The sequence below is a fragment of the Saccostrea cucullata genome, unplaced genomic scaffold, assembly GCF_032062105.1.
Source record: "Saccostrea cucullata isolate Sc308-1 unplaced genomic scaffold, CSIRO_AGI_Scuc_v1 ctg61, whole genome shotgun sequence".
In the NCBI taxonomy this organism is placed as follows: Eukaryota; Metazoa; Mollusca; class Bivalvia; order Ostreida; family Ostreidae; genus Saccostrea; species Saccostrea cuccullata.
Window position 1 is genome coordinate 123771 of NW_026937101.1, and position 27680 is coordinate 151450.

Here is a 27680-nt window from a genome sequence, read left to right on the forward strand (position 1 = left end):
AGTAAAAGGTTTGTATTTACTAAAGCTAAGGACAACTTGCTTTAATATATATGTATACTAGCTTGGTGTTGGAGGTATTTCTAATACAGTCATAAAATTTGACAAGTTCCAAAGTTTGATCAGTTCCAAATAATTATTTAGTTTTTAATTATTAGTTTAAGAGCTGATCATTTAACACAAACATAAATCCAATTGCTTGGGAAACACTAAGGTATTCAGAACTAGGAGGCTAATTTGGAACTGGAAAAATGAGTACCCACATATAATGACATTAACTTGTTAAAACAAGATTTTTTGAAAGTCTGCAGTTTGATGAAGCTTTTGCAAGTCATTGGACTGCTTTGGCAAAAAAAAAAAAAAATTAAATAAGGTTCTCATTCACATGTTTATTTATAAAACCGCCGAATCAGTTTAATTCCTATTTGGAACTGTAAAAAAAAAAGTACGTAAGGGTTGCCCGCAACCCTGTGTCTCGCCTGCTGTCGCTGTGGTTATATACATATACCCTGTAAATTCACAAATTATTGTGATGTTTTTATTATTGCGAATATTGCAACGTGTTATGAGTCGCAATAATTTGAACTTGCATTTTGAAATCAAATCCACTGTATATGTATCAAGTCATTCATGCAGAAAATGTAGGTGAAGATTACTAATTATGGTACTGATATTGTTGGTTACCCATGATGTGTAGACTGACAAATTATCATGCCACTATAAGTTATAGTTGCTGAGATATGGACCTCCACCATAAATTTATGCAAAGTCACTCATGCGGAAAAATGTAGGTCAAGATGACCTAATTCTGGTACAGGCGTTTGTGGTTACCCATGATGTATCCACTGACAAATCTATCATGCCACTATAAGTTATAGTTGCTGAGATATGGACCTCCACCATAAATTTATGCAAAGTCACTCATTTGAAAAATGTAGGTCAAGATGACCTAATTCTGGTACAGGCGTTTGTGGTTACCCATGATGTATCCACTGACTAACTATCATGCCACTATAAGTTATAGTTGCTGAAATATGAACCTCCATTATCAATTTAACCAAAGTCATTCATGCAGAAAAATGTAGGTCAAAAACCTAATTCTGGTACTGATGTTGTTGGTTACTTATAACCTGTACAATGACAAATCATCATGCCATTATAAGTTATAGATGCTGAGATATGGACCTCCACCAAAAATTTAACCAAAGTCACTCATGCAGAAAAATGTAGGTCAAGATGACCTAATTCTGGTACTGACGTTTGTGGTTACCCATGATGTATCCACTGACTAATTATCATATCCCTATAACTTATAGTTGCTGGAATATATATATACCATAAATTATCATGAAAAAACTAAGTCCAACTTAAGGAAAAAATACGGAAAAATTTGAATTTTTTTTTTCAAAATCATACTTGGGATATAAATTTTTATCCATACTGAATATTGTGTCCAAATTTCAAGAAGACTGAATAAAATTTGAGAAAGTTATTGCAGTTTATAAAACTTTGACATTTGGGTTAACCAAAAGTTGGACGCCGACGACGACGACGACGACGACGGAATCTATGGTCGCTATGTCTCGCTTCGCGACATTCGTCGCAGGCGAGACAAAAATACAATTTATAATTATTCATCAAAGTGGTTGACAGATATAAATACAAACCTGACATTGTAACAGTAGGCCTAGAGTCTCCAGCACTTGAGCTCAGTCCTGTAAATATCTGAGAAAAAGAAGGATTATAGATAGCCTAAAGTATTGTTTTGTCAACAAAGGATCGACACCTGTCTACAGCTGTTTAAGAGTGTTTAACTGTTTAGGGTTACTGTCGTATCGCCCCAAAACCTGAAAGCCCCATGCATGAGCGCCCCAAAATTTTTTACCGGCGCCCAAGTACAAATATGAGCGCCCCAAATATTAATAACGAGCGCCCCAAACGTATTTCACGAACGCCCCAAATTAGCATTTCGAGCGCCCCAAAATAATTTGGTCACAGATACACATGCAGGTGCTCGTCTAAATATCAATTTGTTTACTTTTCGTTCTTCAAAGAAATCTGGTGAAATATTCTTTTAAATATAAGTTTTATTCGTTTAATTAAAGATAATAGTACAGTCATTTGTATTAAAGTCAGAACACGACCGTAATCCCAAATAAAAGGAGAACACCCCCCCCCCCCATATTTTATCAAATACCGGCTACATGAAGTGATCTGAATTAATTTGGCGATTTGTGATAGTTGCTTGACCAAATCTGCGTCATGAAGTCTTTGAAATACAGTATTTTTTTCATTTGTGGAAATGCAGATAAGTGCTTAAAATGCGTTTATGTATTTATTTTTGTTATCAATTTCTAGATGTATTCATTTTAATTTACACGCATGATCCGTCTGTGCATGTTCGATATATAATTCACATGGAAAGGTGGTATAAGTCGTCGAAGGACCAGAATTACAGTGTATGTTTGTTGAATTGGGTGTCTGAAATTATGATTACTGCGTATACACAGACTATAAATCCCACTGATCTAGTGACAGGTGTGTAATATTATGTAGCGTTACATAATCAGGTACACAAGAAGCAACGAAAACGCACGGCACGTGCACTATACTAAGGATATACTGCGATTTTGAACCTAATCTACATCATTAAAATTAGTAAAAAAAAAAAAAAAAAATAGATAGATGACTTTGGGTAGGTTAAATGATGTATAATTTTTTGTATTCTTATAATTTTTGTTGTATATATTTATTACTGACAGATTCTATATAAATTTCGTAACTCTTATAAAAAAAACTTGCAACCTACGTAGACGATTTAAAAAAAAAGTTGGTACTTGGTATCTTGAATAGATTAATTTACCGATTTACAGGAGATATAAGGTATAAGACCACATGTTTCTACAATGAATATGACAGCTAGTCTAAAAACTTTTCTGGTTATTATTACATAGTTACTGCAGAAATACACATCGGTGTTTAGGTTTATTCTATTCGCACTGTATTTCCTCTTTGTAAGATCCTTATTAGCACTGAATAAATCAAAAAATTTAAAAAATCAAAATAAATTACGGTTCGGGAATGCACGTATAAATATGAATTCCATTTGTTTAGTACGTTTACATTTATCTTCATATAATGCTAGTTTACAATTCTTGGGGCGTTCGTTATTATACATCGTAAATCTTGAAGCACTCGTGATAAACAACAGTTACTGATAAATATCATTCGGGACGCTCGTGAATAATATTTTTTTGATCTAATAAATTGTTATAAAACACGCATCAAAGACAACAGTTTGGTACTTTACTAGTTAATTTAAGTTAAATATATATGCTAATTTGGGGCGCTGGTATAATATAGCTTTATGGGGCGCTCGTGATTAAGATTTGGGGCGCTTTTATGAGAAACGTGGGCGAAGGTAAAAAAGGGGCGACATGCATGGGGCGTTCAGGTTTTAGCGAGTGTTTAACTGTTTAATACGTGGTTTAAACGGAGATGTTACATTTCTGAAAGATGCCCAGTAAAATATCACTGTCCTACACATAAGTCATTTTACATTTTGTGCTTCTACATTTTATCAACATAACTTTAAATGTGTACATATCTGATACATCACATTTTACGGAACGGGTAAAACAAACTGAACTCAAACGAACGACGATATTTCTGTTCAATGAACATCAAAATTCTGCATTTTGATACCTTCAAGTAACAGATTTTTTCCTTTACAGCCTACAGATCTCATTCAATCCCTTGTTTTCCAGTTTTTACAACGACTACTTAGACTACTTTCGCTTTTTGTTTCTTGGCGCCATAATTGGAAGTGTCTAACTTACGAATTCATACGGAAGGAAACTTAGTTTCCGGGAAAACGTTCATAAATCAAAATACTGAAAGTAAATGTATTTTTAAAAAGATTTAAATACATGGGCCTACATTTGGTACACTTGCAGCACTCAAGCCCTTCAAGGCAATTAAAGCATAGACGTCAGAAGCTAATTGAAAGAAGGGGGGTTAAACCAAAAAAAAGTAAGCCCAATTTTCAAGGCTTATGTCTATCTTTGCAAAAATAGCTTTCATCTATGGGTTTATTTAAAACTGAGCTAAACACAAATTAAAGAAACATAAGGTCAAGGTAAAAAAAAAGATGCACTTTAATTAATAGCTTTCATCAGTAATATCCAAACATGAATTTTGATTAAATTATCTTGAATGGTATCTTTTAAAATTGTGCTAAATAATAATTTAAGACAAGTGAGGTCAACGTCAAAGGTCAAGGTAAAAAAAAGTTCAGTTGAATAACTTTTAATTACTTCAGTATGTATCATCATGTGAAATTTGTTAACACTATAATCCTGGATGATTTCTTTAAACTGAGCTAACCGCTTATTTTTTTAAATGAGGTCAAGGTCAAAGGAAATGTCAGGGATAAAAATGCTTTTGTATAGCTCTCATTAGAATGTATAAGCATATGGAGTTTGAAAAAATGTCTTATCTGTAATACTTTTCTTAAAACCAAGATAAAAACTAATACATGTGTAAGAAAAGTGAGGTCAAGGTCAAGGAAAGTGTCAAAGAAAAAAATGTTGTGGTTAAATACATGTAGTTCTAATCAGTATGTGTCAGCATATGAATTTTATTTAAAATAACTTTGAATATTTCTTTAAAATTGAGTTAAACACTAATTTAAGAAAAGTGAGGTCAAGGACAAAGGTCAAGTTAAAAATGTTGATGCAGTTGAATAGCTGAATTCAGTTTGTATTGGCTTATGAAGTTTGATAACACTATCCTGAATGATTTCTTTAAAACAGAGCTAACGACCTATTTAACAAGAGGCCCACCAGGCCTTATAGGTCACCTGAGTACCATGTAACAACTTTCCAACAATTGAATTTGGTTTGTGTTTTAAACCCGAGGCCATGAAATTCACAATTTTTGAAAGAGGCACCATTGCTCATTATAACTATACACTTTATAGCATGCATACTTTGGTTATTTATATACCTACAATCTGTAAGTGTGAATCAGAATAACAAAAAGAAAATACATTTCCACTTTATAACCAGCTGTGCCACACATTTCAATTAATATCAGCAGATTTAAAGCATTAATTTACTTTCAAAGTATGTAACCCCCCAACCTCCAAGTACTCCTGACTGAGGGGCCCTGAAATAAACCATTTTGGAAGAGACACCTTTCTTCATCATAAATATGTACTTAGATCATTGGCATAATATCCAGGAGCAAGGGAAAAGATTTTCAAAGAATTCATGAATTTTCACTATATAATCATTTGAGCCCCACTCAGACACCAGAACCCCCTGATCAAGGGGCCCTGAAATTCACCAATTTGGAAGAGGCATCCTTCCTCATCATAACTATGTACATAGTTCATTGGTCTAATACCCTGGAGCATAGAATATTTTTAAAGAATTTATGCATCACTATATAATCAATACCTTTACACCAGAACCCCAGACCCTGGTGCCATGATTTTCAAAATTTTGGAAGAGGCAGCCTTATTCAACTGAACTATGTATTTTGTTAGTTTATTTTATGCTCAGGAGCATAGAAAAAGATTTTCAAAGAAATATTTTCATTAATCTATTTTGCCCCACTCAAGCACTAGAACCCCTAACCCTGGGGCCATGAATTTCACAATTTTGGTAGTGGATGACTCAGTGCCGATTACAATCATGCCAACAGTTTGACTGCTTGATGTCCAGGAATAAAGAAGATTTTAAAAGCTCATTATAAGATAAATAAAGTAACATGATTGGAGAAAAATTCATGCTTAATAAACTGATGCTTTTAAATAGTTTTGCCATCAATCAAAGATTTTAATGATACTTTAAACTTAATACCAATTTACCAAATAAATCTCTATAGTCTATCTGTAAAACCTAACTGCCTTGTATGCATTTCTCTTTTATGAAAAAAAGACAAACTTGTTATATTATTCATGTACACGTTTATTTACATAAATTATGCACATAACAATGTCAATACTGACATATTCTCTAGACATTAAAAAGAGTAAAATGAAAGTTATAAATTATTCTCTACAGAAATAGACGACTATGTAAAGAATATGTTACATAACGTGAGCTCTGTGATGAGATTTCTTTCTGAAAGGATTGTACCCTTTGATATACAAACGTTCTGAGTAATGTGAAATGTAAAAGTTACAAATGAAACAAATTTATTCATCCTGATACATTAATAAAAATAAAATTCTTGAAAAAAAAATTAACATAGAAACAACAAAATATCATTCTCTGATGTCGGGTGACATGTAAAATAAAACATGATCCTGAAATAGCTGTCCTACAAAAATTAATTTAAAGAAAATGAAATGATGTATTAAACACAGGTATTGTGTCTAGATATCACAGCCTTATGCCAAGGGAGACCACCTATAACAAGTTACTGGCAGTGGAGCTACCCAGGAAACCAAGAATCACTTCACATTTACAGGAATCTCAGTATGCGGAGCTTCCCACAGACACTAAGAATCACTTCACAGTACAGATCAATAACAATAGGCACCCTTATTATTCCCGATCATGCTGACAAAAAAGGAAAATACAGAATTCAACAAATAGCACATCAATCATAGTTATAATTGACTCCAGATATTAGCACTTGTTTCATTGGTCCTCGAACAGCCACAAGGGATAACTGTGATCCCTGCAGGACACTGGGAGATCTCCTCCGAAGGGATTCTCATGTACTGGGAAAGTACAGGAGACAGTGTGTTGTATCCCTAGAGATGGCTGTTTTCGTCCTGCCGTGTAACAGTTGAGCGAGGAATAGGTTTTGGCACACGTACTGAGGTCCTTTGAGGAATAGGAGGAGGGGCGTCCTCACTTCTGGAGGACCCCACATTCTCAAACACTGAGACACGAGGGTGTCCATTAGTCTGTCGTATGAGGGAGGGTTTACGAGGGGGTAATGGGGGGACGGGGGTTGAGGAAGCACTAAAACTGGAGCCGACCAATTCCTGAAAATACAATTACAGAGACATGGAATGGTGAAACAAAATTCTTATCTAATATAATCTTTAAAAGAACACTTTTCAGACAACTCCTTAAATTTAGAATTAAAAAATATCAAATCTTGACAATAAAATCTTCCAATCATTGCTTATATTAAAGATATACAGGTTTTTATAGAAAATATATATAAACAACACCTGTGTTGGTAAAGACAGGTACATATAGATATTTACCTGTGTTGGTTTAGGTTGTTTCTTTTTTGGAGGGGGTTCTGGTTTCTCGGGTATGGTTTCTTCTGCAGGGAACAAAACTAAACATTTTAGCTGTACATGTATTATTATTTTTAACATAACATTGCAGATCTTACATCTGTATTGATACTCATTATAAATAAAATCCATACCTGTGAGCTGATGTTTAACTGGGAGACCTGGGATGTTACTGATTACTGGAAAGGCATGTTCTACAAAATAATTAAAACTAAATAAGAACGGACTTAAATGGAACATCTCATTAGATTTAATGTCCTAAAGTTACAACAATTAAATTACTGGTATTTATGTGCAAACACATCAGAATGTATTTTACCTCATTCATATCAACCTATATCTGCTTTATGCCAGGCATATCTTGCATTTATAACTTCCCTTGATGTTTGTGAATTTGTTATGACTTGACATTTGTGTAAGTACTGGGTATTTGTAACTACTTACCTTGAAGTTCGCATTTGTTGTGCTTGACCTTGATATTTGTGTAAGTACTTCTTATGACTTACCCTAAGGTTTGTATAAGTACTTTTTTTGACTTGCCTTGATAACTCTGTATACAAGTACTTCTTATGACTTACCCTAAGGTTTGTATAAGTACTTTTTTTGACTTGCCTTGATAACTCTGTATACAAGTACTTCTTATGACTTACCCTAAGGTTTCTTGCCTTGATAACTCTGTATACAAGTACTTCTTATGACTTACCCTAAGGTTTGTATAAGTACTTTTTTTTGACTTGCCTTGATAACTCTGTATACAAGTACTTCTTATGACTTACCCTAATGTTTGTGTATTTTTTTTTACTTGCCTTGATATCTCTGTATATAAGTTCTTCTTTTGACTTATCCTGAGGTTTGTGAACTAGATATGACTTACCCTGTTTGTATGTGTAAGTACTTGTAATGACTTATCTTGATGTTTGTGTACTTGGTATGACTTAGTTTTGTGTCTGTGTAGGAACTTGTTATGACTTACCTTGATTTCTATAAGAAGGACGGTGTGCAATATCTGGATCTGAGCCAAACTTTGATTTCTGTGAAAAGAAAAAGAAGAAAGTGTTTCACTACAAATGAACTGGTATAATTACAATATATACTGAGGATGTACTACATGTATATATACACTTTTAAAAGCAATACCAGACTTCTGTATTCATATTTTTTGGCACTTGTGGTTGACTTGCCAGTCTCATAATCTTAAGCACAAAATTAAGCTCAGACTAACGCCAAAAGACTTCATTCAAGCATGTGGCAAATTCTGTCAGAACTACAAACTCATTGAAAAAATAACAGGCTATAAACATTCATGTATTTAAATAAATTAACTAAAACAAATAAAGTAAAAATAAAAGCTCTAGAACATAAATTAATCAGAAATGTTTAAGACGGAGGATTATATATAACATAAACCATGGTCAAAACTGAAAAATAAGTAAATAATGACTAAGCAGGAAGGTCTAGACTAATCACACACACACAATGATGGTACAAAAGCACAACCATATTTCACAACACTGCATGGCCTCTTCACACGCATAAGAAAACAGGTCTCTGTATCCAATATTCAAAGTTAAATGTGCTGTCCGCTTATATTTTTCTGTCTTAAATTATAACATCTAGATATAAGGCCATAATAAAAATATTCCTAGATTCTCATCCCCGCCCGCCCCAATTTTATACCCCAGCCTCGATTTTTTTAATTTCTGTTTTTCTTCCTCTTAACTCTGATTGGGATCTGTATTCATCTACCATTCTACTTTCGTTTTAAATCCTGCAAAAGTCGACATGATTTTGACAGCTGAAAAGATGGTAATTGCTGTAATACATGTGTATATATATTTTAAACAAGGGTCATTGGTTGAAAAAGATTGGTGATGATGTGAAGTAAGAGATAATTGAACCTTTACTATGACTTTTATTCGGGTATTTTAGATAAAATTACACCGATTGACCAGGTCAATAAAAAATCTGCAAAAGTGAAAAAATTTAAAATAAAATCTGCCCGCCCGCCTCGATTTAAAAAAAAATTCGGATGAGAATCTAGCAATTTATTTATTATGGCCTAAATAGTTTTTTTGCATTTTCTAGCATTTTGTGTTTTTTTTCTTTTTGGTGTGACCTTTATCTGTAATATTGTGCAACTTTCAAGATCAGTACTTCTTTAAATCTTATCAAAATGTATGTTATTTTACATATGACTTGATTAGTTTTCTTCTTGCAGTAACATCCTTGTATATTTTATTTATCATATATCATGTAGCTTCTGATAGCTAGCTTAAATCAGGCAATTAATGCAAAATCATCTGTTTTGAGCAAAAAATTACATCATCTGGTTGTTTATAGTAAAGAATAATATAATATAATTCTATTGAAAAGGAGATCATACCCAGAGTATATACTGAACAGTTAGGATTACAGCCCAAGACTAAATACATCCATTTCATACTCATGCTTCTCTATACTTCAAGCTTAGGGGAGGCATCAAACATAGGACAATTATATGAGCATATTTTTACCATCAAATCTTCCACTGTCAAAGTTGACTTGTAGAAACTGCAACATTCTTCCAAAAGCCAAACCTCTTATCCAAGTTCATAGCCATCTAGTTCTATACCACAACATGCTCAATAAATTATGTCAATGGCCAAAAATAATTCAACAACGTCAAACCAGTCCTGACTCTGGTACAAGGGAGGGAATAAAGTTTACCTCAGGAAGCAAACTGTTTGTAGATCCTGAACCATACCAGACGGATTTGGAGCGATCTCTATGTGCCTTGTCTGGTCTGAACGAATGTATCAGTGACAATGGCCTCTTTGGCTTGCTGTTGGAGTTCACTCCCTTGAGTTGTGAGAGGTCAAGTAGTGTGAAATTCTGAACATGCAGACATGAAAAAAGGTAGTGAGATGGATATCTACATAGATACACAAACTAGCTAAGCATGCTACTCAGGCATACACTGTGTTAAGGATAGGGGACCTAGAGGGTACACTGTGTCATACATAGAGTCGTGCATTGTTAAGTAAACAGGTTAATAGGGTTTTTCTACACCACAATTACTTTATATCATTAACAAATGTACAACTAATGAATAAGCAAAAGATATACAAGGTTAAATATTTTTCTGTTAGTCCTGTATATAAAAACACCCACATCCACATATATGTTACAATGTGAATTTCAACGTCTTAAGGTCCATTGTGTACATGTTTATATCTTCGATAAACTGGAAATTGGCAGTTCATTCGCTGTTTTCACATTGATCTTCTCTTTCAAAGATCTCATTCTTTTATATTATCAATCGTAGAATGTATATGGGACATTAAAGATTTTGATTAATAAATTTTACAAAAATGAGTGATATTATCTACAATACAAATGATTCTAGTAACAGGTAGAGCTATAGTGTCATAATCAAATGAATTTAAGGTTAACAAGATTTATAAAACAATATTAAACAAAAAAATCTAATTATCAAGTAAGATTTAGGGAGAAATAAATTAATAAAATATTATAACATCATAAAAATAGAGCGAGATTAGTACAATATACAAAGGAAATTCAAGGCAATGCAAGACTGCTATTTATTTAAAAAAAAAAAAAGATTGACAGGTTGAAATAGATGATTTATAGTATTAACAAAAGAGTGCTTGGTCGTTACAAATTTCTCTTCTTTTTATTTTTCAGCACACTCTGCCAATTAAATAATGAAAAAAATAATAAAAACTATATTTGGTAACTTCAAATGGGATATATATAACTGTGCATATCTATAAATATTTCCTGCACTTTTTTAAAAAATTAATTTTGAATGTGTTTTTTCTTTCCAACTTTCCTCAAACTATTTATCACATTCAATGATGTAAATATGAAGCTGTTGGTCCTACTGCAAAAACAGAAATAAATCTATGAAAAAATAATTTCTACAGAAACTTTAAGGGCATCCATAATTTTTTTTACTGCTATAGTTTTTTTAACATCAGAGGGCCAGTTCCTTTGATGCACACAAAACACTGAGTTTTATTTCAACTATTAATCAGGTTGTTTTTCTTGAATATCTATGTTATAATCTACAGGGTGTATAAAAAGTGAGACTAAACTACAGCACTACACCAAAAGTCAACATAGAGCTGGTTTAATTGACAACTAACCTCAGGTGCTGGAACTGGTTCTGGTTCAGACAGGTCAACCAGATCTCCTGACACTGCATCAGCCGAGTAACCTGACGATCGATTACTGAAAAATTAATTAACAATCATCATTAGGTCTGCCATTAACACACAAGTAAAGGTATATAATTATGGTTAATTCATGCAGAGTATTTTTAACTTTTCTTAATTAACATCCTTAACATCTATATTACTAGTGAAAATCATCATTTATTTGCAAGAAAATTCATTCTCATAAATTAATTTGTGATTACAAAGAACAGGAACCAAAATTCATGAAAAGTCTGTCCTGTTTCTAAAGAGTAAATGACTATCTTGCAAAGATAAGGAGCTTTATTTCCTATCTAGCTTGTAACACGAGCTTTGATTGGTTACAAAGTCGGGTGTAAATATCCGTGCACCCGACTTGAGCCGGGTGTAAATAAAACGTGACGTCACAATGCATAGTTTTTCTATAATACAAAGCACATCGATATGTTGAGACACACTCTAAAGCATTGTTATGGGTACAAAAGAAATAAATTCGTTATCCAGGTTCAATCAAGGGTGTACGGGGATTTACCCCGGGTTGTATTCCATACACCCTGAGGCCTTCGGCCTTCGGCCTCAGGGTGTATGGAATACAACCCGGGGTAAATCCCCGTACACCCTTGATTGAACCTGGATAACTAATAGTATAACCTGCTAGAGGAGTGGAGGGACCCACTTCCTGGGGTTCCCGGCCTCATCTCTACCAGCATACTGTCTACTCCAGAGTCCGGTCGCGGTTTAAACTCCTGTAAGAATACAAATCATATCGTACATTGCCAATTTTACAACAATATAAAATGATTTTTCACCATTTCATTACTGATAAAAACAAAATAAATGCATGCATTTATGAACATGTCTATTTGCAATTATTTCCAATTCATCAACAATAATTTTTTGGAGGTTACACTCTTAATATACATTTCATGCTTATATGAGAAAGTGTTTATAAAAGAGTTTGCTCTTGATAATGGCCAAGAGATTGTCTACTAGTATTTAATCTAATAAAACATTGAAAAAGCAAGAAAAAACAGAGATATTTTTTGTTATTGCGACACATACCCTGACGGAAGTCATAGAGAGATGAGATGAGGTCCTGTGTACGGAGGCTGACTGCATGCCCAGACTCTCCTTGATCTCCTTCAGGATCTCGCTGAGTGACCTCAGCATGTCAGACAGTCCCGTCCCGTGGACCCGGTCCATAGTCTTCATCAGATGGAGACCCGCATCCAGCAGTTTGACCTGCTCATTTAGTAGCTCCTTCAACTCGCGGATCCTGTCCCTCTCCTCAGGGTGAAGTCTCTCGTACTCCGGTGTAAAGAAAGCCTGGAAAATACATGTAGTTAATAGAGCAAGAAAATTGATACAGATGCCCATGTGTGCAAACCTTCATAGAATGAACAGCAATGGCAGATACGCCATTTACAAATACAAATATGGCATTCATATTCTTATTTCAATCACAATACCTTGCACCTCTTTATTTTAAAATAAAACATTCCAAGTTTGAAGATCCTACCTCCTGATATTTAGGAATTCCACCTTGAACAGAAGCACTAATCATTCCATTTAATTTCATTGAGAGAGATTTGATAGCATCAATAGAGGAGTCTTTTTTAGTTTTATCAATCTCTTTCTGCAGTTCTTTACAGGCTGATTTGACAGCCTCATTAGCAGTACACACGGGGCTAAGAGTCACATGTTCAGTTCTAATCACTTCGTACCACTGTAAAATCCCAGGGAAACAGTAGTTTGTGTGCATCACCATTCTCTCTGTACACAGGGTCTGGGTAAAAAAAATTAACAGAACATCAGAATTTACTAACATCAATGCAGGTATTCAGTTCTGAAATATACATCCCAAAATCCATGATTCTAAGAAAGCTATTTTAGTTAAATCTCAAAGCAAATCTTGATTTTAAGGAAAATGTCTTTTATAATGCTGTCAATTTACAATCCCAGTTTTTGAAGGGAATTAAGATAGGTGATGATACCTTAAATTCATTATTTGGATCCCTTTCTCCTCTGTGGAAAGATCTGTCAAACTGGAATGTACTGACATCATTAACAGCGTAGAAATTCTTAATCTCAGGAGCCACATTGGTGTTGTATACAAACTCTGGCTTGTCTTCTGGCCGCGGCTTCACACTACCAATCTGTATGTCTGAAACCAAAAATGTCAGCGAGATATAGGTCTTACTCTAAAAAGTTACCGCACACCGCACGACGCACACCGCACAAATGGCCATAGCATTAGCTCTTTACTCCTTCTCTTGAATAATAAAAAAAAATTTAGTAACTTAACTTTTGAGGCATGTCTTTAAATATGTTTGTTTCCTTTAATTGTATCATGATTAAATGTAGTAAGTTCAATTTTTGAGCACGTATATTTTTTTTAATTTCCACACAGAGAAGATATCAATACAGACTTAATACATAAAGGGAGTTAACTACTGTCCTACATTGAGCTTCCCCCTGCTTCTTGTCCTCGTCTATAGTGTTGGTGAACTGTAGGATGGTAGCCATGGGGTACTCTTGTTTCAGCTGATTTATTATGTCCTGTAGTTTCAAACACTCATCCCCTCTGTAGATAAACACTTTGTTCTGAAAAAATTTAAATCCTCTCAGTCAGTTTTTTATACATTACTTACCAACATAAAAACTGGGACTTCCGTGCATAATTAATTGTATAACATAGTAGACAAACTCTGACTCACTCTGACAAAGAGTGGGAAGAGTTGTCCGTAGTACGCCACTCTGAAGTAGGTCGGTTCTTGTCGGGGGTAGAAGACAGGTCGGTCCTGCCCCTCCTCCTGAACTTTGACCCCATCCAGTATGTTACTGAAAAACCTTGCCTGTCTTTCCTGTCAAGAGCAAAACAGAATGATTAATAAGTTACATTTTATCTTTAACTTATAAACATAAGGGAAAACAAGAACCTTTAGATAGGACACATTTTTCACTCATTAAATTTTCATTCTTTATGAAATTTATCCAGTTTCAAAAAAGTTGATGAATGACAGATTTGACCTTTGACCTGGAAGTGTACTTGCCAGAACATTACTCAGCTTCCTGTAATCAAACTTTTTCTCGTAGACCTCTGCCAACTCTTTACACAAAGGAATACCATACTCCCAAACCTGGAAAAGGTTCAACACTTTTTTTATGGTACATATCCATCTATTACATAATCTAAAACTCAAAGGACATTTATCAGTTTATAGAGGAAAATAAAAGCAAAAAGTGGGACCCAAGAAAGTTTAGTCGAATGTGTACTGAATTGCTTACTGTGCCATACTAAACTTCACTGTTATAATTCTGTATAAGCCCTAACCTTGCCCTTGTCGAAGCAGTCCATGATTTGGAGGTAGACCCTCTCCTTTCTCTCCCACTCCGGTTGGTTGGGGTAGTCTAGCTCCTCCTTCCTCATCGTGTCCCTCCACTGTAACAGTTGGGCGTACAACTTCAGGGTCAGCCCCGCCTCCACGTAATTCTGAGCAGCAAGGTGAAGGTCATACAGCTTCTTAATGTACCGAATGTACATCTCTTCTTTGTTTGTGTTGTCCTTGTAAAAATTCTATGAAAAAATATTTTGACTATTTTTATAACTATGTAAGTATAAATAAAGAATGGGGATAAACCATCATAGTAAAGGTGCATTTATACCTCTTGCAGTATTATATATTTAAAACTTCTAAAAGAAATACTAGTATATGTATACAACTTTCTTTCTTGAGCTATATATGTAAAAGATACTGAATGCCTTTCCTGTTTAGCTATAAACAGAACTTATTTCAAGTACCGTAATGTCTTTTTAATAGCAATTCTTTGAAATTCTCGTTAATAACAAAGTTGCTGCTACCATTATCAATAAATAAATATCATACACCCCTTTAATTATTGACTGCAGAATAAATTTTTTGGAAGATCGACTGGAATTCATATACACAGAGCATTAGCTGGGTGATTCAATCTCCCTTTTTATAAACAAGCTAAAACATTCCACATTACATAATTCAACCTGGATTGATCATCTCCGGCTTCATAAATAGATTTTTATTTTTATAAATTCGGCAGTGAATTTTTTTTTGTATTTCACCATAGATCATCCTTTCAGATGAATGGTTTCCATGTGTTTCTTCTCTTCTGTTTTTTAAGGAGGGTCGTCAAAGGAAGCCTGCAGAGTCTAACGATTTTGACTTAATTAATGAACCATGCCAAAGAAAAGCTTCAAGTTGTTAAGCTACAGTTGATCACATCAAATTTCATTCTGTTTGACAATTTACAACTTCTCGCAGGTTGAGTGGATTCTAAGAGGCCCACCATATGTTGTTTTCAGTGTACGCTATTAAACAGCTTACTGAGGGATAAGTGTGGTATGGCACCAATGCTAAATTAAATCATTGACCAAGTTCTTTGGTTATAATTTTTCTATATTTTTATCCTGTGAATATCATAAAAGAATAAATCTCATGACTGAGGAATAAAAAATTGCATAGACACTACCATGACACCTTAATATCTCTTCTACTGCCTGCATCCCTGTCCACCCTAAAGCACCAAGCTATAACCCACTGCATCACAGAACTCTGCAATTTTTCTATTTTCCACATTGCTCACAAAGCTCTCAATAGCATACAAAGGTTCATTACCTAGATCTCCAGAACCACCCGGTAGTTCATTAATCTCAACTTAAAATTCCAGAAACCACCCAAAAGTTATAATTAATTTCCACTTAAAAATACAAACAAAGTTTAAGAGCTATTCATGGAGTGGTCATATTGTCTTGGCCCTGAAGATGAGCCTGTGCACTGGTAGACAAACTATTTTCGCAGATTTTTACGATGATTATTACTGAATACCTACCAGTATATTGAAGGTACATTTCATGTGACTGCTCTTGTAGTCCTCCCCTCCACAAACTTGCCTACAAAAGGGAAAAAAAAGCAATATTCGCATGAATTTTTCATTTGTGGATTTAAAAGCTGTTTCAGAATGTAAGCGGCCATAATACAGTATACCCACGTAACTCTGCAGCTCCACATTGTAACAGATACAGACACACAATGAAACAAATTATCTTAAAGGCAGATGTACAGCTTGTGTTTATAAACAGATTCCAATGAATTTACACTTTTCTTACTATACAGACACCACAAAGTAGAAAATAATACACTGGTTAATTTAAAAAAATCTCTGGAAACTATTTTTATTTGCAGATGATGAGCTCGCCCACATTTATTAGGGTTAGACTACCGAATGTCATAGACTCCTCTAATTAACAGAGACAATAAATATTGTTAAAATCGTCAATAGCTAGCTGTATAATTTTTGTACATATTTCAGAATTTTAATGTATAAATTCTTAAAAAGATTGATCCACTCCTCTTCTTTCCTAACAATGCAGGTCTAACAATTATCTGTTAGTGCAAAAAGATCATGTTCATTTATATTTCTGATTATATGGTGAACTTTTTTATCAAACAGGTGATAGTCAATGCAAGGCAAGGTAAATTCAAACATGAATCATAATTCTTGCATGAATGGCAGGAGATATTCTTTGTTTTTACATCTTCTTTTGTTTTTAAAAAAAATTGTATTCTTGTGATGTCAAAGTTTTGCCTGTACTGACTACTCAGAAGCATTTTTTATCACGTACATTTCCTTGTGGAATATAGTAGCTGCAGATCTGTAGCGTTATGGTTTTATATATTTGTCTTTGACCATAATGCTACAGATCCTGTAATGCAAAAACGGTTCAATTTATGGCGCAATATTTTTTGCGCACTTTTGGGGAGAATTTCTCCACTTTCTAGCATTGGTCAATCAACTACCTTTCACTCCCTAATTCTAGACACATTTTGTAGCCAATATGTATATTTTATCCACCTCCCAACCACTTATAGTTGTCTCTACAGGCAATAAACTCGCTTGAAGTGAATTTTCAGCAATCTAACAAATAATTTTAATCAAGCGAGTTTATCACTTGTAGAGACGACAATAAAGGGTTGGGAGATGGATAAAATATACAAATTATTTAAATAATGTGCCTAGAATCAAGGATTGAAAGATAATTAATTGACCGATGCTGGAAAGTGGAGATATTCTCCCCAAAAGTGCACAAAAAATATTGCGCCGTAAATTGCACTTTTTTTGCATTACGGGATCTGTAGCGTTATGGTCAAAGACAAATATCAATAAAACCATAATGCTACAGATCTGCAGCTAGGAATATAGATGTTATGGTTTTGCTTTCAATATTGCTACAATGGTCAAAAGTGCAAAGGACTTTAGTTTATTAGTTATTTCAGTTCTTTAAACATGTAAAAATAGTGTTTGATAAATTTTTTCAAACTTCTTATTTCTTTCTTTTTTTGTCCAAGTTATAGATAATAAAATTCCATCTACTGCGGTGTGAAATACAAATTTTAAACTTGATTCAAATTCTGAAATATTTAAAGAGATGTGTCGACAATATTAGATATTTTTTTCATTAGTGTGAAAATATCCCACTTATGGTCAGAATAATCAGATAATGGAAATATATACATAAATTAGCAAAACTTACTAGGAAAGGCACTGTATATACCAATGTATGTATTGCTAAATAAAGTTCAGAAATCTATGTATGTATTGCTAAATAAAGTTCAGAAATCTAATGGGAGAGATGTTGGACATATTTACTAACATTATTAAAATTATGGGAAAAAAATCAGACCAAGGTCCTGTCCTTCTTGTGGAATTAAGAGTTTATTGCAGTTATCCTGATGCAAAGTTATATAACCAACATTTTGGCTGGCCAATTGCAATATCTTGTGAAAGAAAAAAGTTTTTCTCTATTAATGCTGCCCTTCAAATATTAACAGTACTGACATGGTCTACAAAGCATGCTTCCATGCATCCCCTGCCTTCTTTTCTCTAAGTCCCCCCATTAAATCTTACCTATAGTCCAGCAGCCTCTCCAGTAGGTTGGTGACAGACAGGACAAACTGTCGGCCATTCTCCTTCAGCTCTGGTTCCTTCTCTACTTTATCCAACAATCTGTGGAAAAATTTCACCATTTTATCTCAATGTTCATATAATTATGTTCAAATCCCATAATAATCTGCAGAACAGTTCAACACATATAGTACACTGAGGGTTAACTGAAAAATTGTTCACTCCAATGCTGTTTGTACATTTGAAAGTATTTCTTTGTAGAATAAAATCCACACAAAAATGATATATGAAATTGTTGTTTGCCAAGATGCTTAGTGATGTGTCAATCAGAAAAAGTGTGAACTGTTTCCTGTCAAACAAATCTATCTACTGTCAGATACAAGATGGCAGTGGTCTAATCCAATCTGCCAACTGCAGCATCCCGTCCTGATTCCAGCTTCTCCAGGACTCCCAGGGGAGATAATGGACTTTAGAACTACAGACCAGGATTATTTATATTCCACAGAAAGGTGACGAAGAGTCTGAAGTCCTAATAAAGCGAACAAAGCCTTTATAGGTATAGCACCACTCCCCAGGACTTTATATGTATCTATATGTATACAACACTCCCCTGGTCCACTCAGTTTATAGGCATGTCCCCTCATCAAATACCTATAAACCCAAACAAGGGTAAATACAAACTTCACGATTTCAACTCTGTGTATTGGATGCCATTGAAATTGAAATTGTGTAAATTAGCTAGATTGGGGGTTAATCTCCTTAGATCCCCCAGGAGTAAGAGCCTGGGACAGCACTACATGGTGTCTGTCTGCTCCAGTCATTATTGGCAGGATTCTAATGAGGGGTGTTATCTCCATTATTTTCCAGTCATTTAACAGTACCGCCTGCTTCATGAGAAAAGAATAACATTTGTTGCCTTTTCTTTGGTTTTATCATTTAGCCAAATTCTTAATCCAATATGGCTGATCAGTGTACCATTGAAAAATACCATTCTTTGGGGGTTTTTTTATTTTTGAATTTACAGGGTGCATTCAATTTAATATCGGCAAGATTTTTCAGAATTAATTAATTTCACTAGATGAAAATACTTAAAATTTGAGTTTCAAAATAAATTTTAAAAAGTGGTATTTCAACAAATTTGAGATACAAAATTTTAATGCAAAACCTAGCTGTTTTGCATTACATCAGTTCACTTAGAAACTTACTCAGGTAGCATTTCAAACTCTTTATCAAAAGCTAAAAAAAATATCCTAAATACTTAATTAACCTCCTGTCAATTAAAGCATCAATGTTAATTAAACCATATTATACTTACTTTGCCTGATCAAATTTCTTGAACTTAAACATCAGAGGTGTTTTCATCCTCACCAAGACCACAGAACTATTTCACAATTTATCAATTAACAGCTCCCAGGGATATAAGAAAGAGACCTCATCAAACACAGTGGAGCAAAGCAGAGAGGAGATTCTCAGAAGCCTACATTGCACTACAGAAGTTCTGTCTTTATAGAAGAAAGTGTCTGTCCATTAGTTTTGTAGAATTTGAGAAGTTGTAGGATTTGGAGTCTGTTCTGTAGTAGCTATAGGAAGCACCTGCTGTTTGGCGCTATCAGCAGAGAGAGCTGCCAATGGCCTATCTCCCCGCCACAGAAACGGTTCCCTAGCCATTCATAAATCACAACAACCTATTCCAGTAATAGCTCTCAGGCACAACTTTCTTCAACTTTTGGTTGGCAAATAGTGAAAAAGAAAATGAGACTGCAGAGTCTGAAAGGACAGAATTTATTTGGCCAGCTGACAGTGTCTAAATCTTTCTATGCCACTGGAAAATGTCTGCCTTAGAAACTAAAATTACCAGTAATTGGGCACCTTAAATAAATCAATTAAACAATATATTTTAATGATATGCAATTGGATAATCCTTACAGTTTTAGTATTTCACACTGAATATGAGACATTTACTTTCTTTTGCTTTTAACAAAGCTACCAACTATTCTTCCAAACAAACAAGAGGAAAACGAAGTAATTAAAAGCTGTGACTTTTTTTTTTGGTCTGTAGGAAATAAATAACAAACAGCGTGACGGTAAACAGCTACCGAGTACACTATGTGTGAAGGTGTTTGATCTTTTAATTTGATAAGTGAAAACATCTGTACAAATATTCACTTCTTCAGTTCAAAGGCCAAAATAAAGAAAATCTTAAACAGAAATAAAACATGTCACTCTGTGAAAATGGCACAAAGCAATGCTTACTCTCTTGTATGTATATTAATGCTCCTACCATGACTTAAAAGAGAATGTTATACTTCTTTAATAAGCTACCTTAAACTTCTAGGTAAAAGGGTAAAACAAGGTTGGTAAAATCTTACTATAATCTATTGATTTTTCTGTTTTAGGACAAGAGCATCACAAGACATACATGCAGTTTATTACATGAGATTTTGTTTATGGAGGGATAAGAGTAAAAAAAATATTTTAAAATGGACCAATGAAGCATTATACACCATAAGATAAATTAGCGCAATAATTTTACTGCATGGTATTAATATAATATTTGTTTAATCCCCCACCCCCCACCCCCCATCCCCCCGACTATAAAACCAAGTAATGCATTAAAATGTAACAATTTGTTCTTGGTATACAAGAACAAAAAAACTAAACAAATATGATCTTTTTTAAAGGTAAGAAGCATTAATATATTAATATCTACTGAGACATTTAACCAGACATGGGAGGTGAACTTTATAAAATCTATATGACTCTAGGTGATAGTGGGCTATATTCAAATTTAAATATTCTGAAATTTTCAAACTTTTTTCAGCCTATTAAAGTTCTGTATTCGGCAATAATTAAAAAAATTACTCTACCCCTATCAAGCATTAAATTTCTCTCCATCCCTACAAACCTTGAAAATCTAGAGAGAGATTTCCTCCTGTTTTGGGAGGCAGACAATCCAGATAGATTCTGATTCCCACTGCCTTCCTCTCCCTGGTACTTAGAACAGGACCCCCTCCTCCAGGGGTACAGATTAGGCTGGGACTTACTCCGTGACCTGAAGTTTTTGTCGGTCCGGCAGCCAGGCCCTAGGCCCTTCTGAGAGGCCCTTCTGCCAGGGATCATGATGTTCCTCATGAGGGAAACCGCATCTAACGGTCCGCTGGGGCACCGACGCTTTCCGAGGACACGCTGTTTTTGTCACAATAATCCCGAGTCAACACAACACCGGTATAATAGACCCTCTCACAATGGCTAAATACAGGCCCTCGGATCACTTAGGTTACGCTTTCAGCTGATAACAAATTATGGTGATTTAAATTGGGGGAACTTCTGTTTACATTAAAGGACAAATTATCTCCACAAAAAATCTCCTCTTCTGGCGATGTCAGGCCTCAATGCTCCGAATATTTCTTTATTGAATGGTTTTTAAATTTGCCACAAAAAAGTGAGAATCTCTTAAAAATATTGATATTGAGTACAGTCCTTCGTGATCCCTAATACTTAAAACAGTAAAAATCCCAAGTGGCCTTCATGTAAAACAAATATCTTAGTGTCACCCCAGACAATAAGGGGTCAGGAAACTTTATACAGTCGTACTAGGATGCCCCGAGGCTGTCATGCAATAATTGAGAGTACTTCACACCCATATAGGGCAGCCGGTCCCCATATCTAACACAGCATGCAATCATTATTGCACCTTGCCTGTCTTTAATGTTTACATGTTAAACAATTATTTCCCTCAGTGTGGATGTTTTAACACCCCGGGTCATAAAATACAAAGTGATGTCTTATCCACACTTATACAGGGTGTCATAATCATATCATCAATTGTTTGTTTGATCTCAAAGGAGAACTAGTGCTAATTGTAACGGGAACCGTTACAGATGTTCCCCAAACGCTCCCCAACTCCTTTTTGGTGCCATATTCCCTGTAAGCTTCATTAAATAAGACAAACTCTATGCATTTTTGACTTTAACAACGTTTTCTCAGAAGGATACCAATTATATTCCAATTTTAGCATTGCACCCCTGCGCATGTGCGTTATGATCATATCATCTTGTCTACACTATCTACATATTTTAATATACAATATATTAAAGCATTTAGTCCAAAAGTAAGAAAAATCACTCTTTCAAGTGTATTTTTCATTTCACTCGTTCTAAATGCACGCACGTGCGTGCACGTGCATGATGAACATATCTTCCTGTAGGAGTCCCTTATATCTATCTATATTCTAAATCCCATCCTGTTTGGTTGAAAAACAAGGGAGTTATAGCCATTTCAAGTTTAAGCCAATCAGATTGCAGCACACGTGCATGCGCGTGATTTCATGATTTTTTTCTATATCATATTGTAGGATATCTTAATGCATGACTATGTTTTAAATTTCAAAGCATTTCGTCAAAAAACAAAGGAGATATAGCCATTTAAAGTTTCAGCCAATCAGATTGCAGCACGCGGGCATGCGCAGGCTTTCATGAAAATTCTTATATATCATGCTGTAGATCTCCATAATGTTGGTCTATGTTCAAAATTTCAAAGGTTTATGACAAGAAACAAGAAAGATATTGAGACTTTAGTTTCAGCCAATCAGAGCGAAGCGCACGTGCATGCGCGTGAGATCTTACTTTTTTGACCAAGTCATTTTGTCTATGCTTCTAATATATACTTATAATATGTGTTTCAAAGCATTTCATCAATAATTTAAATAGTTACGTCTGTATCAATTATATTGGACATTTCTCGTGTTGCACGTGCGAGCTCTTGCAAGCACATGTGCATGCACATGCTTTCATGATAAATCTTATATTACAGGCTGTAGATCTCCCTAATGTATGACTATGTTCAAAATTTCAAATGATTTTATCAAAAAACAAAAAAGATATTGAGACTTTAGTTTCAGCCAGTCAGAGCGAAGCCCACGTGCATGCGCGTGCGATCTTGCTATTTTGACCATGTCATCTTGTGCATACTACTAATATATCCTTACATTATAAGTTTCAAAACATTTCGTCACAAAATAGAGAAGTTACGGTTATATCCATTCTATATTAGTCATTTTAAGTTTTGCACGTGCGCGCTCTTGCAAGCACGTGCGCGCAAAATGACCTTGATTCCGCAAATCTACATAACATGCCTACTTACCCTAAAAAGGTTTCACCTAAGTCGGATGTGTAGTTTACAAGATCACTCGCGGACAAAATTTTCCCAGGAAGAAAAATAATAAGAATAATAATAATAAGAAACAGAGTAAAAACAATATGTTCCCCAACTTCGTTTGGGGAACATAATTAGCTGTAAAAATTAGGATTATTCTGTAAAACACATGTCTAGCATGTAAAACTCTAGTTCTTATCTGATTCCACTAATATCAAAGATTATTTTATCTCAAGGTATTAGCATATTATACTGGTTATATTATAGGAAGTAGATGTAAATTAATTTTACATGGTCACTTTTAATGTATTACAATTTTTGTACAGAACTGAAATTCAAAACTATTTTGCTTTTTAGCCTCTGTTCATAAACTTTTTTTCATTATAGTTAACATTTGTTCTATCTTTCTTATAAACTTTTTACCATTTCATTTAAAATCTGTAACTATAATTTCAATTTATTGTTTCACCCAAATAAATAACTTAAATTAAATAAAATATCTCCCCCTTCTTTGTTAAGAAAGGAGTACAGTGGTAATATTCATACATATTTTTTTTCCAAGGCTATGCAACTAAACTATTTTAGCCAATAATTAACAAACATATTTAAAGGTTAAATATGCAAGCGACTTTTTTTGCTTACAAATGTATACATTAACAATGAAACATGTCTGTTTACATGCCTGTTTCATTTACATGTCATTCTTAATTTTAACATATGTATAGTAAAATGAATTTTATATTTTACATACATGAATTCAAGTTAATTCTTCCAGCCTAGACAAGCCATAATTTACTTCCTGCTGTTTTGTGCAATCTCAGAATTGAAAAAAAGCCCCCCTTAGAATAGCAGAGACTGAAACAATAAGATATCAATAAAGTCTTTATGGAAGAAATTTATTAATCACTTTGACCTGGAAATATAGGAGGTGAAGTAATAGCTAGAATTGGAATATATTAAAATGTTAATTTTAACCGTCCTTGCTAAAAAATTAATCTTGATTGGCTTCCTATTTTTTTTTATTCATGTTTCACAACAAATCCATTGAAATACAGCACAAAAGCAGCCATGAAAAAATATCTGAATTTTTTTAATGTGAAATTTATTTTCTACCCAAATCAATTACAGTAAAGAGGCTAGATATAATATGTTACATAGATATAAATTATAAACATTATTAACAAAGTCACTCATTGGGACTGCTCATTTGACTAAAACTCGATTTAAAACAAGAAAAGTACAGATACTTTTCTCTAGTGTACATGTTGAGAAAAACCTCTATCTTGTCATAAAGATTAATCACACTGATAATACAATGTAGTCTTGTACTACTTTGTTTTCACACCATATAACTATAGTAACAGTTACAAAGGGGAACAACCTCTATATATTCCCACTACACAACCCTCCCTCCCCAACTCCACTATAGAAAAAAATCAATTTGACTTTCCTCACAACCCATAAAGTGACACAAACCAATAGCTACATGAATGTAAAGTAAGACAAAACTGACAATAATCTTTCAACCAGGGAGATTTCAGAACTGATTGTTGCTTAGTGTTTACTGGATGTGTATCTACTTATACTCTACTGAACAGTGGAGGAATGATGTTACTGATTTGTGTTTACTTACATTGTACTGAACACTTGAGAGTGTTATCATTGTACTGAACAGAAGGGAATGTTACTGATGTATGTTTACTTACATTGTACTGAACAGAGCCATATAATCTGTGTCTCCTAGGTTCTCAGTTGTGATAAATTCATCCAATTTTTCTATCATCTCATTTTCAACCTAATAACAAAGTACAAATAAAAATAAATGCACAGATTTGAAAAAAGAATATTCTAAAAAAAAAAAAACTTCTTTGTTAAAGTAACTGATATTTTTAATGATACTGACCAGCTGGAAATTTCCACAGGTTTTCACCTCTGATTCCATCATGTCAAAGAATATTGGAATGGTGGCCTTCCTCAGTTCTTCTTCCGGAACCAAGGTCACCTTCAGGAAAGGACCAATCAAGGAGGGAATAAAATGTCGTCTGTTGGCACCTGTACATTGAAAAAAACCTTATTTATATAAAGATTGAAAATTTTTTCCAAAAACTATCTGATCTACCACCACTTATTTCCTTAAAAACATCAAATGCATTTGAAAAAGGCCCTTCCCACCTCTACTGATCAAAATTATTTCAAGGTCATGGCAACCCTCAAACACACTTAATTTTTCCTAGCCCCTCCCTCCCCCAACTTAACATTCTCACTTCATGCCAGACTGTGAGACAGACCTAGGTTTTCCCAGAGATTCTGTATCTGTTGGCCCATTAGGATCCTCATGTCCTGGTACCGGTCGATAATCTTGCGTTTTTTGGCGTCAGAGTACCGCTCCAGCTGTAGACTGGGCTGAGTGATGAAGGCTACCGCCAGATTAAAGTAGTGACTCCACAGCTAATAAATGAAAAAACACAGGTTTTATATCTCTTATACAATTATAAAAAATGCACATTTCGATTTAAAAATTCTGGTTTATTTCAAGAAGTAAAGCAAGTAGGTACCTGCATATCAAATTGATCTTTCTTCAGGAAGTGTTCACTGAGCGATGAAGACAAGTATTCAATCGCAGTGAATAGAGCACTTAAACAAAGTAATAAAATGTAATACCATAATATACATACATATATGTAACTTTTAAATATTAAATATGATGAAAAGTCACAAACAGAGCTTTCCAACTCTTTATATAAGCTACAAATCAAGATCAGATCCTTACTTATTGATGACCATTCTCATGACTGTCCATCCCGGGGGGAATAAGTCCTCTTTGATCAACTCTCTGAAGGTCAGCAGGACTTTACCCAAAAACTCCTAAAAACAGTATCTCAAAATTCACTTAAAGGGAAATAACTCTCATACAGATTTCAATCCCGTTTTAGCTGCTTTATTTAACATATTTTGCAGTGTATGTAGCCTAGCTATATATGACAGTTTCTATCCAATTATTTCATGATAACTTTGATACCAGTATATTCATTCCAGAATGCTTTACTTGCCAATGTAAGTGTGTTTAGAAGACTTTGACAGTTACCCTGAGTGGGACCGTTGTTGGTTTCAGGATGACACTGTATTGTCTGTGGTCCATCAGTCTCAACAGTTCAGCCATACAAGAGATCATTTCTCCCTAAAATGACAGCCATACAAAGTTACCTTTTTAGTAATTTCAGAGCTGCATCACTACTTAGGCAGCCTAAACTGAATTTGATCTGCAGATCCAGTATTTCTTATTGACACTGGTAAAAAAAAACACACATCTCTAAAAGTTGACATTTTTCTCTTTAACAAATTTTTCATACACTACAAGAAATTTATCTGATTTGAAGAAGCAATGACCTTCTGTGAAGAGGAGATAATTCTGACATTTAGTTTTTAAAAATCCTTAAGTTTATAAGATTTATACATGTTACTATGGATTGTCTCTGATTTTACCCAATACTCTATACTAGCTTTGGTTGAATTGTAATCATATTGCCTTCTACTAGAAAACTTTTTAGAACAGACTGTCATTCTATCATCTAGCAATCGTGTTGTATGGAGCAAATTGTTAGTTCAGTCATTCAGGTATTTTTGTAGAAAAGATGAATGTTAGTGTGTTGCATTTCTCTTAAATGTCAGTAAAGAAAAAAAAAAATCCCGTTGTTTGACCTTGCATACATTTTTTGAATGCACACACCAACTGGTACTTCATCTATCTAAAATAATGGTTTTTCAACTTCAAGATTATGCATTGGAGTAATGTCTTGCAGATGGTTTTGTACATATATATGGTACATTTTTAGGATACATTTATTTGAAACATTAAGGTCTTGTATATGTGTATCACTTGGACATTTTTTCTTAAAGATACTAAGTATGTACTGTCAATCATATTCCAAGAGAAGCAAATAAGAAAATCAGAAAATGACAGACCAAGTAAAAATTTTGGCACATTGCATCAACAGCAAAAGCACAGACAATAACACATCAATGAAAAAAAAAGGATTGAGAATCAATGCATCAAACATATGTTAAAAAAAACCTTAATATTTCCCAAGAAAATCGTCAGAATGCTTATAAAGTCTGAGAAAAAG

At 34.1% G+C, this 27680-nt stretch overlaps 2 protein-coding genes across 3 annotated transcripts in view; both read right to left on the reverse strand.

The window, feature by feature from the left end:
• Positions 1-3771, reverse strand: part of LOC134247305 (protein MCM10 homolog) — a 29946-nt gene extending 26175 nt beyond the window's left edge. The window contains exons 1-2 of one of the 2 annotated variants that reach the window (XM_062729669.1): positions 3703-3771; positions 1665-1722 (exon numbers count right to left, since the gene is read on the reverse strand). In XM_062729669.1, the coding sequence (XP_062585653.1) occupies positions 1665-1671 (7 nt within the window). In that variant the 5' untranslated portion in view covers positions 1672-1722; positions 3703-3771. Of the gene's footprint in view, positions 1-1664; positions 1723-3646; positions 3668-3702 lie in introns of those variants that run through there. The other variant, XM_062729670.1, reaches the window with a different exon arrangement.
• A 2196-nt stretch (positions 3772-5967) lies between these two features.
• The window catches only part of LOC134247316 (dedicator of cytokinesis protein 3-like), a 53231-nt gene continuing 31518 nt past the window's right edge, over positions 5968-27680 (reverse strand). Inside the window, exons 32-53 of the mRNA XM_062729683.1 lie at positions 26642-26734; positions 26327-26421; positions 26112-26190; positions 25845-26004; positions 25460-25608; positions 25263-25351; positions 18406-18504; positions 16330-16390; positions 14798-15040; positions 14494-14603; positions 14181-14322; positions 13926-14067; positions 13458-13627; positions 12983-13249; positions 12526-12789; positions 12115-12209; positions 11416-11500; positions 9974-10138; positions 8241-8298; positions 7402-7461; positions 7232-7293; positions 5968-7003 (exon numbers count right to left, since the gene is read on the reverse strand). Coding sequence (XP_062585667.1) covers positions 6767-7003; positions 7232-7293; positions 7402-7461; positions 8241-8298; positions 9974-10138; positions 11416-11500; positions 12115-12209; positions 12526-12789; positions 12983-13249; positions 13458-13627; positions 13926-14067; positions 14181-14322; positions 14494-14603; positions 14798-15040; positions 16330-16390; positions 18406-18504; positions 25263-25351; positions 25460-25608; positions 25845-26004; positions 26112-26190; positions 26327-26421; positions 26642-26734 — 2925 coding nt within the window. The 3' untranslated portion in view covers positions 5968-6766. The remainder of the gene's footprint in view (positions 7004-7231; positions 7294-7401; positions 7462-8240; positions 8299-9973; positions 10139-11415; positions 11501-12114; positions 12210-12525; positions 12790-12982; positions 13250-13457; positions 13628-13925; positions 14068-14180; positions 14323-14493; positions 14604-14797; positions 15041-16329; positions 16391-18405; positions 18505-25262; positions 25352-25459; positions 25609-25844; positions 26005-26111; positions 26191-26326; positions 26422-26641; positions 26735-27680) is intronic.